This window comes from Somniosus microcephalus, chromosome 6, assembly GCF_052327205.1.
Source record: "Somniosus microcephalus isolate GS21.2 chromosome 6, FLI_Smic_1.0, whole genome shotgun sequence".
In the NCBI taxonomy this organism is placed as follows: domain Eukaryota; kingdom Metazoa; phylum Chordata; class Chondrichthyes; order Squaliformes; family Somniosidae; genus Somniosus; species Somniosus microcephalus.
Window position 1 is genome coordinate 130,661,947 of NC_140992.1, and position 12,186 is coordinate 130,674,132.

A 12,186-nucleotide genomic window follows, 5' to 3' on the forward strand; every position below is an offset into this window, starting at 1 on the left:
AGTAAAAAAAATTCTTAAATCGCACTGTCCATGCTTTCTTTTGGAAGTCCTGGTTGCCCTGCTCGACTGAGGGCTTGTGGAGCGGCTACATTCATCTTCTGCCATTGGCACAAGCCATTCCCTGAAATGGGGCCTAGAACCGACTTGCAATAAGCCGCCGACGGGCGACCCTTGCACTTTCTGCCTCCCTCCTGTGCTGCTCCTCCTCCTCTGGTGGTCCTCCAATGTCTGCTGGCAGTGGCTGAGTCCTGCGGATAGCCAGGTTGTGCAGCATGCAGCACACGACAACGAAATGGGAGACTCGCTCAAGCGAGTACTGTAGGGCTCCTCCGGAACGATCCAGACAGCGGAACCGTTGCTTCAGCACGCCGATTGTTTGCTCAATGATGTTCCTGGTTACTTGATGGCTGTCACTGTATCCCTCTTCAGCAGGGGTGCTGGGCGCACGGAGCAGGGTCATCAGCCAGGTGCACAAAGAATAGCCTTTGTCCCCGAGAAGCCATCCTCGTGGGTGAGGCTGGGCCTCGAACATGTCTGCCATAGAAGTCTGGCGCAGGATGAAGGCATCGTGGCTGCTGCCTGGAAAGCGGGCATTGACAGCTAGGATGAGCTGCCTGTGGTCACACACCAACTGCACGTTGAGCAAATGGTAGCCCTTCCAGTTGCGGTAATCCTCGGCATTCTCTAGAGGTGCCCGCAAAGCCACATGCGTGCAGTCAATGGCGCCCTGCACCATGGGGAAGCCCGCTAATGCTGCAAAGCCCATTGCACGCTGTTGCTGCTTGTCAACGGTCATGGGGAAGGAGATGAACTGACGTCTCCTTCTGAAAAGGGCATTGGTCACCTGGCGGATGCAGCAATGTACCGCAAACTGGGAGATGTTGGAAATGTCCCCAGTAGCGGATTGGAAGGAGCCGGTGGCATAGAAGTTGAGAGCCACCTTCACTGCCACCGACAGAGACGTCCTGCTCCTCAGCTGTGGCTGCAGATTTCCGCGAAGCAGGTGGCAGATCTCAGTGACCACCGCCCTTCTGAATCGCAGCCTCCGAACACACTGCTCCTCAGACATGTTCAGATATGAGAACTGCTGGCAGTATACCCTGGGTGGGTAAGGCCTCCTTTGCCGACGCCTGTTGCCCCTTCTCCGTCTGGCCATGACTGGCACTCTCTCACGGCGTCTCCGAGCCCTTTGAATGCAATGGAGAAGCCCAACGTTTCCACCCATTGCAGCCCCCATTATATGTTTCCAATCAATGCTATGACTCTGAAGTTAAAGACAAGTGCAAAGCTGTGGCCTGAAGCCACAAGTACCTGTGCGAGTGTTGAGACAAACCAGAAAGCTCTCTACCTTTGTCTCTCTCTAAAGATCCGTCTCTCACAAAGGAGTGGTGCAAAATGGCTGCCATTTATACTGCAGGAGGAGTCCCCTTTAATTAGCGCGCCCCGCAGCGACTGGGAACCGTTCCCCTCTACCAGTCGCTAGGGACGCCAGGCGCACAATAGGCCGGCGCCACTGAATTTCCGGTTTGGGGCGCACAAAGGGCGTTGCACCACGAAATGACATCAGGATCTGCGCGCGCAGAGGTTTTGCGCCGCCACTAAATCTTAACTGAAGTTCGCGAGAGGCGCAGATCGCACTGCGCCTGGGCGCTAGCCGCTTAGCACCCCACTTCTCCTCCTCCTAAGGCGCTAGCGGCTGGCGCAAACAACTGAATTTCTAGGCCATTGGGTCTTAAGGGGAGCAATTGGAGGTCGTGTGGAAGCTGTGCATGATGGTGGGAGAGGATAGTGGGACTTACTTGTTACTCATTACATTTAGGTACCTCGGGCTGTGCGGAGCCCACTACCCAGTCAGTTTCTTTTGATTGTGAACAGCTCCTTTCAACTGATGGGTGTTGAAAGTTAGTCTGCTGCACCACCAGATTTCCTAACTTTTGTTTAAAATGGCCCAACTTGTGTAGTTAAGCAACTGTGATCTATAAGATGAGGGAAAAAACAGTATCAAGCCAAAAGAAAAGCCTTGCACGAATGCAAGGAAATGTGGGAGACTGGGAGAGCTATAAAAAGCAATGATGGGGTACAAAGAAAGCAATAAGAGGGGCGGAAAGGAAGTATGAACAAACTATTGCAAGAAATATTAAAGCTAACAGAAAAGCTTTGAATAAATATATTGAAGAAAGAGCGTAGTAAAGGGAAATGTGGGCCCATTAAAGACCGATGCAGGCGAGACTGTAATGGATAATAAGGAAATGGCAGATGTGTTAACTGAGTCCACTATACCCATTTTCAGAGTGGAGGAAGAGGACAAAATACCAGCGGTACAAGGGAACCTAAAAATAAATCAAGTGGAGGAACTTAATGGATTTAATACAGGTAGACTACCCTTTATCCGAACTTCCGAAAACCGAAACCCTCTAAAAACCGACGGTTTTTTCGTTCAGCGTAAGTCCAGCGTAAGCCGTGCGCACGACCCCCCCCCCCCGCCCCCGACCCCCGCCGACTTACGCTGAGCGTCAGCGTAAGTCGTGCGCACGGACCCCCGCCGACCCCGACCGTAAGTCGGCGGGGGTCGGCTCCGCCGGGGGGTCGGGATCGGCGGGGGGGTCGGGGTCGGCGGGGGGTCGTGCGCACGACCCCCCCGCCGACCCACCTTCCGAAATTCTCCGAAAACCGAAACACGGCTGGTCCCGAGGATTTCGGATAAAGGATAGTCTACCTGTACAAGTAAAAAAAAAAATATGGAGAAAATAATGAATCTTAAGATAGACAAACCTCCAGGACCTGATGGTTTCCATCCCAGGGTATTGAAAGAAGTAGGTGAAGAAATTTCAGATGAAGAATGGCCAGCTCCAAGGCAAGGGCCTCCCCGAGGTTCTCGGATGAGGCACTGGGTATGCTGGTTGAGGGGGCGAGAGCTAGTAGGGAGGTGCTCTTCCCCTCATCTGGGAGGAAGAGGCCTCCCAAAGAAACCAAGGCTGTGTGGGTCCAGCTGGCAAGGGATATAACCTCCAGATCTGTGTGTAGATTGGGTGATTGATTCTGTTTATTGATGAAATGCCATCCCTGTGGGAATGTATTAAAATGGCAAACTGTTGGCGTGATGGCATCTGTTATTTCGGCTTAGGCAGCTCCACATTGCGGGCTCCGCGACACTTGCGTGGTCAGGTTGGTGGTCAGCATGAAAGGAGGCCAGACAATTATGTCCATTGTCTATCATGTGTTAAGAAGGAGCCAAGCTCATGCGCCACAATGGGCAACCTATGCAAATCTGGCCAGGATGAGTGCATTCCTTGCACGACGTGCTTCCAAACGCTGGTGCTTTCTGCCCTGTGGAGCATCAGGTGGCTGAGCAGGAGGTTGAGGCTCTTGCTGCTGAGCTGCCTGGTTCTGCTGCTACCGTGGCTGCTCCGAATCTGAATCCGAGGTCCATGGTGAAAGGAAATAAATGGTTCCCATGCTGCTGGCAGATACCTCCGTTGGGGAAGCGCTCAGTCCAAGTGGGGAGAGGGTCTTCCAAGGAGGTCCCACAGTTGAGAGATAGAAGCTGCAGCACCTCCGACTTCGGTAGGCCTGCTAAAAGTGCTGAAAGACCTTTGGAACAAAAGTTCTACCACCTGCAACTGCTCCCTGATGAAAGCTCCGTTTTAATGCTGGAGCTGCAGCTGTGAGGAGGCCACCCACTTGTCAATCCACCAGGATTAGCTGGCGTGGTTTAGGAGGGTCGTGCAACACGCTGAATATGTGGTAAAATAACAAAGGCCTGTCAAAATAGGATTATAGAGGCCCTTAACTACTTTTTAAGGGTCTTAACTACCTCTCCCGACTGATGGAGGCGGGACCGAATCGTACCCATCAAACCCGCCTCTGACAAGATTGCTTGGAGACGGGTTCTGAACCTGCCCTCAGTTTTTGCCATTTTGCCAACTGTCCCACCTCCAAACCCGCCTCCTCGGGGCTGGGAAAATCGTCCCCTAAGTTTGAAGACACAGTAAATTGTGTAGCTGGGAGCAGGAAGTTACAAAGCGAGATAGACAGATTAAGTGAGTGGGCAAAACTATGGTAGATGGAGTTCAATGTGGGGATGTGTGAGGTCATCCACTTTGGATCTGAGAAAGACGAACCAGAATATTTTCAGAACTGTGGAGGAGCAAAAGGGATTTAGCTGTCCATGTAAGCATCACTAAAAGCTAGTGCACATGTACAAAAAGTAATCAAAAAGGGTCAGACCACATCTGGAGTACTGTGTTCAGTTTTGGGCACCGCACCTCAGGAAGGATATATTGGCCTTGAAGAGGGTACAGTGCAGAGTCACCAGAATGATACCCGGGCTAAAAGGGATAAATTATGAGGACAGGTTACATAAACTTGGCTAATATTCCCCTAAGTTTAGAAGTGATCTAATCAAGATGTTTAAAATGACAAAAGGGTTAGATAGGGTAGATACAGAGTAATTATTTCCTCTGGTGGGGGAATCCACAACAAGAAGGCACAATCTTAAAATTAGAGCTAGGCCATTCATGAAGAATTTTTTCACACAAAGGGTAGTGGAAATCTGGAACTCGCCCCCCCAAAAGGCAGTGGAAGCCAGGTCAATTGATATTTTCAAGACTGAGATTGATAGATTTTTGTTAGGCAAGGGATATGGAGCTAAGGCGGGTAAATTGAGTTGTGGTACAGATCAGCCATGATCGAATTGAATGTCGCAACAGTCTCGATGGGTTGAATGGCTTACTCTTCCTTTATTCCTGTGAAATTAATTAGGTTTTGCTTCAGCGGCAGTTATCGGTCAGTGGTGAGTGTTTTGCTGTGGTCTGGAGGCTCTGGAACAGCTTCCAGACTGATCCAAAGTTGGAGCCCAATGAAAATGAAGGGAGTTCTGCAGAACACATAGCTCCATGTCCATGAACTGTGCGAGTCTCTGTAAAGTAAGAAAAATGACAATTTATTAACAGTGGCAGCACTGGTGGTGTGTCTAACCGGCAGTTTGAAACGGAAAGTGTACTAGACACAAAACTTATATATTTATTCGCTCTAATTCCGAGCAGGGCCAGAGCTGCCCTCTTACCTTCTCTACTTCTCCACAACTAGTGCTAACACATCACCCTGCCAAACCCCTCACTAGTGTGGTTTGTCTCTTTTTTCTCTCTCTCTCTTTCTCTCCACTTTTATACATCAGATGTGGACTCCCTCACGTGCACATGTTGCCTATTTATACTAGGGCCGTTACATGAGGCCATTTAATGTGGGGAGTGTGGGCAGCTGGTTCAGTGAGGATCTTGAAGTAGTCGCCGAGTGTTTGTGGAAGGGCAGGTGAAGTTGTTGCAACAAAGTGCGTGTTTTTTTAACGTGAAAAATGTTATTTTTAAGAAGTGTACAGTGGTGGGCGAGTGAATGGTGGATGTCTAAGAGTTTGTACTTGCTGGAATGTGATTGGAGAGAGGTTTCACACAATATGATTGGTGCATAACAAAGGTAGAAAGTAACCAATTAGAAAGGAGAAAAACTTACCCAATTAGGAAGAGGAGAATTGACGGATTGTCATGGTGTACGTCAAGCCTGTCGCCTACATGACAGACGCACAACGTTTTTTATGAGTGCATACAAGTCTTGCATCTAATCTCACATCTGTCAAACTTTAGACGCCATACTTGAAAAGGTCAAAAATATATAACGAATGAGAAAGAAAGCTAGTCATTTCCTGCTTGTTTTTCCAGATCTTGATAAACAGCCTTTCCCTGAAAAGGTGGTAGCATTTGACCTCAGACCTATTTAGACCACTTCTCCACAGGCAATACCTGTTAAAGGGACAGTCCACATTAAACACAGTTCCATCTGGTTAACTAAAGATCCAGACTGCTCCTCGGTGACCCTGCCGGAAGTCAGATAGTGTGCCCATATGTTTTCAGGGTAGCCGTCATATGGCGAGTGCTCTGAACAAAGCTTATTCCCTGTGGATTTTCTTTCCCCTCTAACTCTTTATATATTATATTTAATTAATTATAATTTTGCCGGTGACATTGCCAACTGAGGAATGTTTAAAAATATATTTCAAGGATGCAACTGAGACATACATCATAAGTATGTAGCATTGAACTTGGAGTGAAAAAGTTAAGCTGGGAGGTTGGAGTAAGGAGAAAAGAAAATCTGTTCTGAACAACGGAAACTGAGAAAGAGGAAGATTGAAAAATGTGTGACTTGAATGTGAGAAACAGTAATCCGGTGGAGAGAGAATATTTCAAGTGATATTGGGAGGATTAAAAAGATCCCGTGGGACTGTAAACTTTACTGCAGCTTCTGTTCCTTCAAATCCTAGAGACCAACAGCAAAGGAGCTCCTGAAACACAAGTATATCCAGCGTTACACAAAGAAAACCTCCTACCTAACGGAGCTGATCGACCGCTACAAGCGCTGGAAGTCTGAGGGTCACGGTGAGGAGTCTAGCTCCGAAGACTCTGACATGTAAGTATGCCTGGATCCCGGTGGGGTGGGGGGGCGGCGGACCGAATCACCCTGACTGACCATGATACAGTGCAATCGGACTATTGTATTTAGTCTAACCTGAAAGTGCTGTAGCTGCTCAGAGATACTGTATCATTTCAAGATGTGTTTTGCTTTGCATTAATTCCTCTTTCTGGTCATGTTTCATTATTTGGACAGTTACATTTGATATAATTTTGTAATCCACTCCTTTTTGTTTGAGTGTTGGTTTAGAATTTTGTTTTTAATATATAATTCTTTCCTCAGCAAATATAAGTTTCAAAGTGCAAACTCCTCTCAACCCATATAAACACGCGACAAATACCCGTGTTAAACTTGCAGAATGGGCGTGTAAATGGCAAATTAATTTCAATATAGATATGTGAGGTGGTGCATTTTGGTAGGAGGAATAAGGAGGCTGCCTACTCCTTGGAAAATAAGAGTCTAAGTAGGGTAGAGAAGCAAAGGGATCTAGGGGTACAGATACACAAATCATTATAAGTAGCAACACAGGTAACAAGGGCATAAAAATGCAAACAAAGCACTGAGGTTCATTTCTAGAGACATTGAATTGAAAAGCAGAGAAGTGATGTTAAACTTGTATTGAACCTTGGTTAGACCACACTTGGAGCACTGTGAACAGTTCTGGTCTCCATATTGTAAAAGCATATAGAGGCACCGGAGAAGGTGCAAACAAGATTTACAAGAATTATCAGAAGAATCAGAATCACCACAGTGCAGATAGAGGCCATTTCGGTCCATCGAGCCTGCACTGACACATATCCCACCCGATCCCCATAACCCCTACACCAACACATATCCCACCCTATCCCCGTAACCCCCACATATTTAATCCCCCTAACACTAAGGGTCAATTTATCATAGCCAATCAACCTAACCCACACATCTTTGGACTGTGGGAGGAAACCGGAGCACCCGGAGAAAACCCACGCAAACACGGGGAGAATGTGCAAACTCCACACGGATAGTCACCCGAGGCCGGATTCGAACCCGGGTCCCTGGCGCTGTGAGGCAACAGTGCTAACCACTATGCCACCGTGCTGCCCATTATGCCAGCACTGAGAGGTTGTAACTATCAGGAAAGACTCAACCGGCTGGGGCTCTTTTCTCTAGAAAAGAGAAGGCTGAGCTAATTGTGCTGCCGGACAAATGCTCTGATCTCATTAGGCTGTTCATCCAGACCACTCAAATTTTCATTTTAATTTTTTAAAAAGTATTTGTTTTGCATCTTCACTTTTCTTTCCCTATTGACCTATCACAGACACATTCCCCACTCGGGGAGGAGTACGGGATAGTCTATGCTACTCTTTGCCTTGCATCATCCTCAAACTGGGAATGTTTGTTGTTCAGGTTTTTTAAGAGCCCATGACTCGACACTACACCTGCAGCATTCCAGTTTTTCCATTATATACACATTTCCCCACCCAGGTATGTGAAAGGAGAATGTGATGTGTGTGGATGAGCACTAGAGTTGGTTCTCTAGCTCTCCCGATGATTCAGTAGGTAAAGGCAGCACCACGTGTGGTATTGAGCCGAACACACCAGAAATGTCCCTGCTTCAAGTCGCACTCTGCTGAATTAGTTGAATTCCACTGGGTGGCAATTGGTCACAACTAGGCAAAAGAGGGTGGTTTTAAAATGAATGAACTCTGATTCCTGTGTCCTGACTAATGCAGTGATTCCTGCTGGAAAAAGGGTGTGTGTGGAAGCTGTACTTAACCCGGGATGTCTTTATCCCCATCCCCTTCCATGGGTTAACTGGCTTGTTGATACTCACTGTCAAGTTTTACACATGAAGAATGTCTGCTTGGGAAAGGTCCTAGAAGGTGATGAACACCTATGGGACCAAGCACTGGCTTTGGGAGGGGGGTGGTGGGGGAAAGAAAATTGAGAGCAAGTTAGGGAGGGAAAAGATGCCCTCGGTAAGACAAGGGCTAGCTGTGCTGCTGCAATCACTAGGAGGTTGCCACATTTACTGTTTTAACTCTAGTAGGTGGTTGTTCATTCCAGTGCTGGCATTCCTAGAGTGAGCTCATTCTTTTTTATTTTTCCTTCAATTCTAATGGACAATTTGAATGTCCCGGAAGCCATCCTTTCTGCATAAGAATGGACAGTGAGTGTTGGCAGGCTGTCCGACTGTGGAGGGTATCACAGCCAAGTCTCGTCCCATCCTCACCCAGTGTTGACGATCGCACTACCAGCGACTGAACAGCGATCAGGCGTGCAGCTATTTCTGATACTCCTTTCCTAACAGCAGGGTTCTGTGGCCAATTGTACAGCCTCTACCACTACTCGATCTGACATCAGCTAACACGCCATGGACCTGGAATTGAACCTGGGAGCTTGCTGCTAATTGATTAAGAAGTGGTGACTTGACCTTTGACTTTAAAAGTCCCCATGAGTGCCATTATATGTCTGTAAATGCCTTTGGTGTGAAGTGGGACCACAGTGAGCCAAGGGTCACAGTTCGATGCCGGGGAGTTGGTTCAAGAGTCACTGTTCGATGCCAGGGAGTTAGTTCAGAGACAAAGCAGCTTTCTTTAGGAGGAGGTGGAGGGAAAGCAGAGGAGTGTGACTGACTAGAAATAATGAAGCTAACCTATAAAGATGAACTGCAGAACCCTGTGTGGGATTGATGTCGAGCATATTCACAAGGACCCACTATCTGTTTGCAGGGAAGCTGATGCAGATGAACGGGATCAGTGCCCAGTTTGGACTTTCCCCACTGTGCGTCCCAGCACCTTCAACAAGCTTCAGAATGGAATGCCTGTACAGAGTTCTCAGAAGGTGAGTCTGTGCATTTGTCTACTTCCAGCACCCTTTCACTGGCATTGTTGCAATAAGCAGTCCAGGCAGTTTCCAGTGGCGATGCACTCTTTCTTATGAGAACTTTCAGAGTAGAATGTAATGGGTGTGCTGTAAGCTGCTTTGTAACATCCCTGTACTCCTATTGCTGTAATGGGATGAAATGTAATGTGGTAGATTTTCATCCTTAGTCCCTAGGCGAAGCAGAGAGGGGAAAATCGGGCAGTTTTTGTTACAGGAGTGTAATCTTTCCTGCCTGACTTTCCTCCAAGCACTGTGTTCAGGCCATGCTTTACACCCAGGTGCTAAAGACAAAAATCTATCCCTATATGTGCTGCGATATGGAAATCTGTAACTGAACAGCCTATTCTACTCAGGTTGAAGTAGTCACCTTTTCATGACCATATTTTACAGCATATTTTACTGTAAAGATTTTCATACAAGTTCCATTTTCACACCTGTGTTTTTTAATGCCCACTGGACATAGGCACATCACTTACAAACTGATGTGACTCATAGGGCTTTTAACGTAGAAAAACAACCCAAGGCCAAATGCCACCGAAGCATAATTAGACTAAAGTTGGCGCCGAGCCAAAGGAGGAGGTATTGGGAAGGGTAGTAGAAAGTTTGGTCAAAGATGTGGGTTTTAAAGATGGTCTTAAAGGAGGAGAGGAAGGTGGAAGGGTTGAGAGAGAGGATTTCAGAGCATGAGGCCTAGGCACCTGAAGGCACGGCCGCAAATGGTGGGGCAAAGGGAAGGGGGAATGCACAAGGGGCGAAAATCTGAGGAATGGAGAGTTCTGGGGTGGGGGGGGAGGGCGTTGTAGGACTGGAGGAGGTTACAGAAATAGGAAGGGGCAAGGCAATGAAGGGATTTAAGCATGAGGATGTGAATTTTTAATTGGCATTGGGGTGCCAGGAGCCAGTGCAGGTCAGCGAGGACACGGGTGATGGGTGAGCGGAACTTGATTCAGGATAGGTACTGGCAGCAGAATTTTGCACGTGCTGAAGTTCAGAGGGTGCAGGACAAGAGAGCAGCCAGGAGAGCGTTGGAATAATCAGAGCTGACAAAGGCATGGATGGGAGTTTCATCAGCAGCTGAGCTGAGGCTGAGGTAAGGGCAGAGGCAGTCGATGCTGCAGAAGTGATCTTGTTAATGTAGAAGATATGGGGTCAGAATCTCAGCTCGGGGTCGAATAGAATGCCATGGTTGTAAACAGTTCAACCTGAAGCAGTGGCCGGAGTGGGGGAACGGAATCAGTGGCGAGGGTACGGCGTTCATGGTGGAGGCCGAAGGTGATGGCTTCTGTTTTACCAAGGTTTAACTAGAGAAAATTGCAGCTCATTCAAGACTGGATGTCGGAAGAGGAGTCTGACAGCACAAAGTGGAGGGATTGAGAAAAGTGACGGAGAGATTGAGCTGTGTGTTGTCCGCGTGCATGTGGAAGCTGGCCACATTTCATTGGATGGTGTTGCCAAAGGGCAGCAAGTAGATGAGAAATAGAAAGGATAGACCTTTGGGAGACTCCAGGAAGAGAAGCCATTGCTGGAGATGCTCTGGCTACGATTAGTTAGGTAAGAGTAGAACCAGGCGAGAACTGTCCTACTGAGCTGGACAACAGAGCAGAGGCATCGGAGGAGGGTGGTGTGGTCGACCATGTCAAAGGCTGCAGAGAGGACGAGGAGGGAAAATGCACCATGGTCACAGAGGGTGTCATTTGTGACTTTGACTAGGACCATTTCAATACTGTGGTAGGAATGGAAACCTGATTGGAGAGATTCAAACATGGAGTTACAGGAAGAATAGGCACGGATTTGGGAGGTGACAAGTTCAAGGACTTTGTGCCATAACAAGAAGTCAGTGTTTCAGGGAGAGAAGAAAATTGGGAAGGGAAAAGAAAATGTTTTTTTAAAACAAATAGCTAAGTTATAATATAATTGTGGGAGTTGTGATGGGCTTTTAGGTGGGTAAAAGCACTCTAATGACACACTGTTAATTGTACAATGTTCTGTATATTCTGGGTGATGGCCCAAGGCCAGTAGTACAGACCAGCAAGGTTACTGCGAGGACTAGGTAGCGGGTAGGTGACGCCAAACTGGGGTCTTATAAGCCTGTAGATTGAACAAGGAAGGGAATACAGAAAGAGGTAAGGAATTCCATCTGTTTCAAAACAGCGTCATAACTCTTTATATCAACAGTGAAGATGGAGGGAAGGGTAAGAGCGCCTTCAGAACTCAGAGTAAAGTTCAGAGAGGCACTGACCATAGCAATAAATAGAGACAAGAGCGGCTGTCATAGAGAGAGTAGTTTAGGTCAGAGGTGAGGAGTATTGCCCATCAGTTTGTTCACTATTCTTTTGTATTTTGTTTTAATGAAGCCCTTGGAGCCCATGAAGCGACAGCCAAAGTCAAAGTGCTTGACGACCCTGGTCAACCCCATGTTCAGAGAGGTAACGCAGTCACTGAATGTGACAGAGTGTGTTTGTATGTGCCTGCTTGTATATATCAGCTGAAATGCTTACACTACCTGGCTTTAGAGGCATAGAGCACAAGAAATTCTTTCCCCACTGATTAGCAGAAATTAAGTACAAGGGAGTGAGTTGGTCGGTGTGTATCTTTGCTGACATCGCCAAGTCCATGCTCCTCCGCCACCCAGATATTTGTATGGTATGGGAACCTACAGGACTAGAGTGAGCATAACCAATCAAAAAGCAGCTTGTCCCCTATGCGAGTCCTGAATGGATGACACAGCGCTGAGATCAAAGAATTAATTTCAACAGGGACCCTCACAGTCAGCAGAGAGAAAATGCTTTCATCTCGCCAGCGTGGGCTGCATTCATGGCCCAACTGCATCAGTAAGAGAGCATTGTTGTAACTGGCTAC

General features: G+C 47.5%; 1 protein-coding gene across 3 annotated transcripts in view; it reads left to right on the forward strand.

The window, feature by feature from the left end:
- stk25b (serine/threonine kinase 25b) overlaps window positions 1–12,186 on the forward strand; it is a 76,751-nt gene that overhangs the window by 44,742 nt on the left and 19,823 nt on the right. For all 3 annotated transcript variants that reach the window (XM_085990775.1, XM_085990777.1, XM_085990776.1), the window contains 3 exons: window positions 6,314–6,459; window positions 9,174–9,285; window positions 11,682–11,753. In XM_085990775.1, the coding sequence (XP_085846901.1) occupies window positions 6,314–6,459; window positions 9,174–9,285; window positions 11,682–11,753 (330 nt within the window). The remainder of the gene's footprint in view (window positions 1–6,313; window positions 6,460–9,173; window positions 9,286–11,681; window positions 11,754–12,186) is intronic.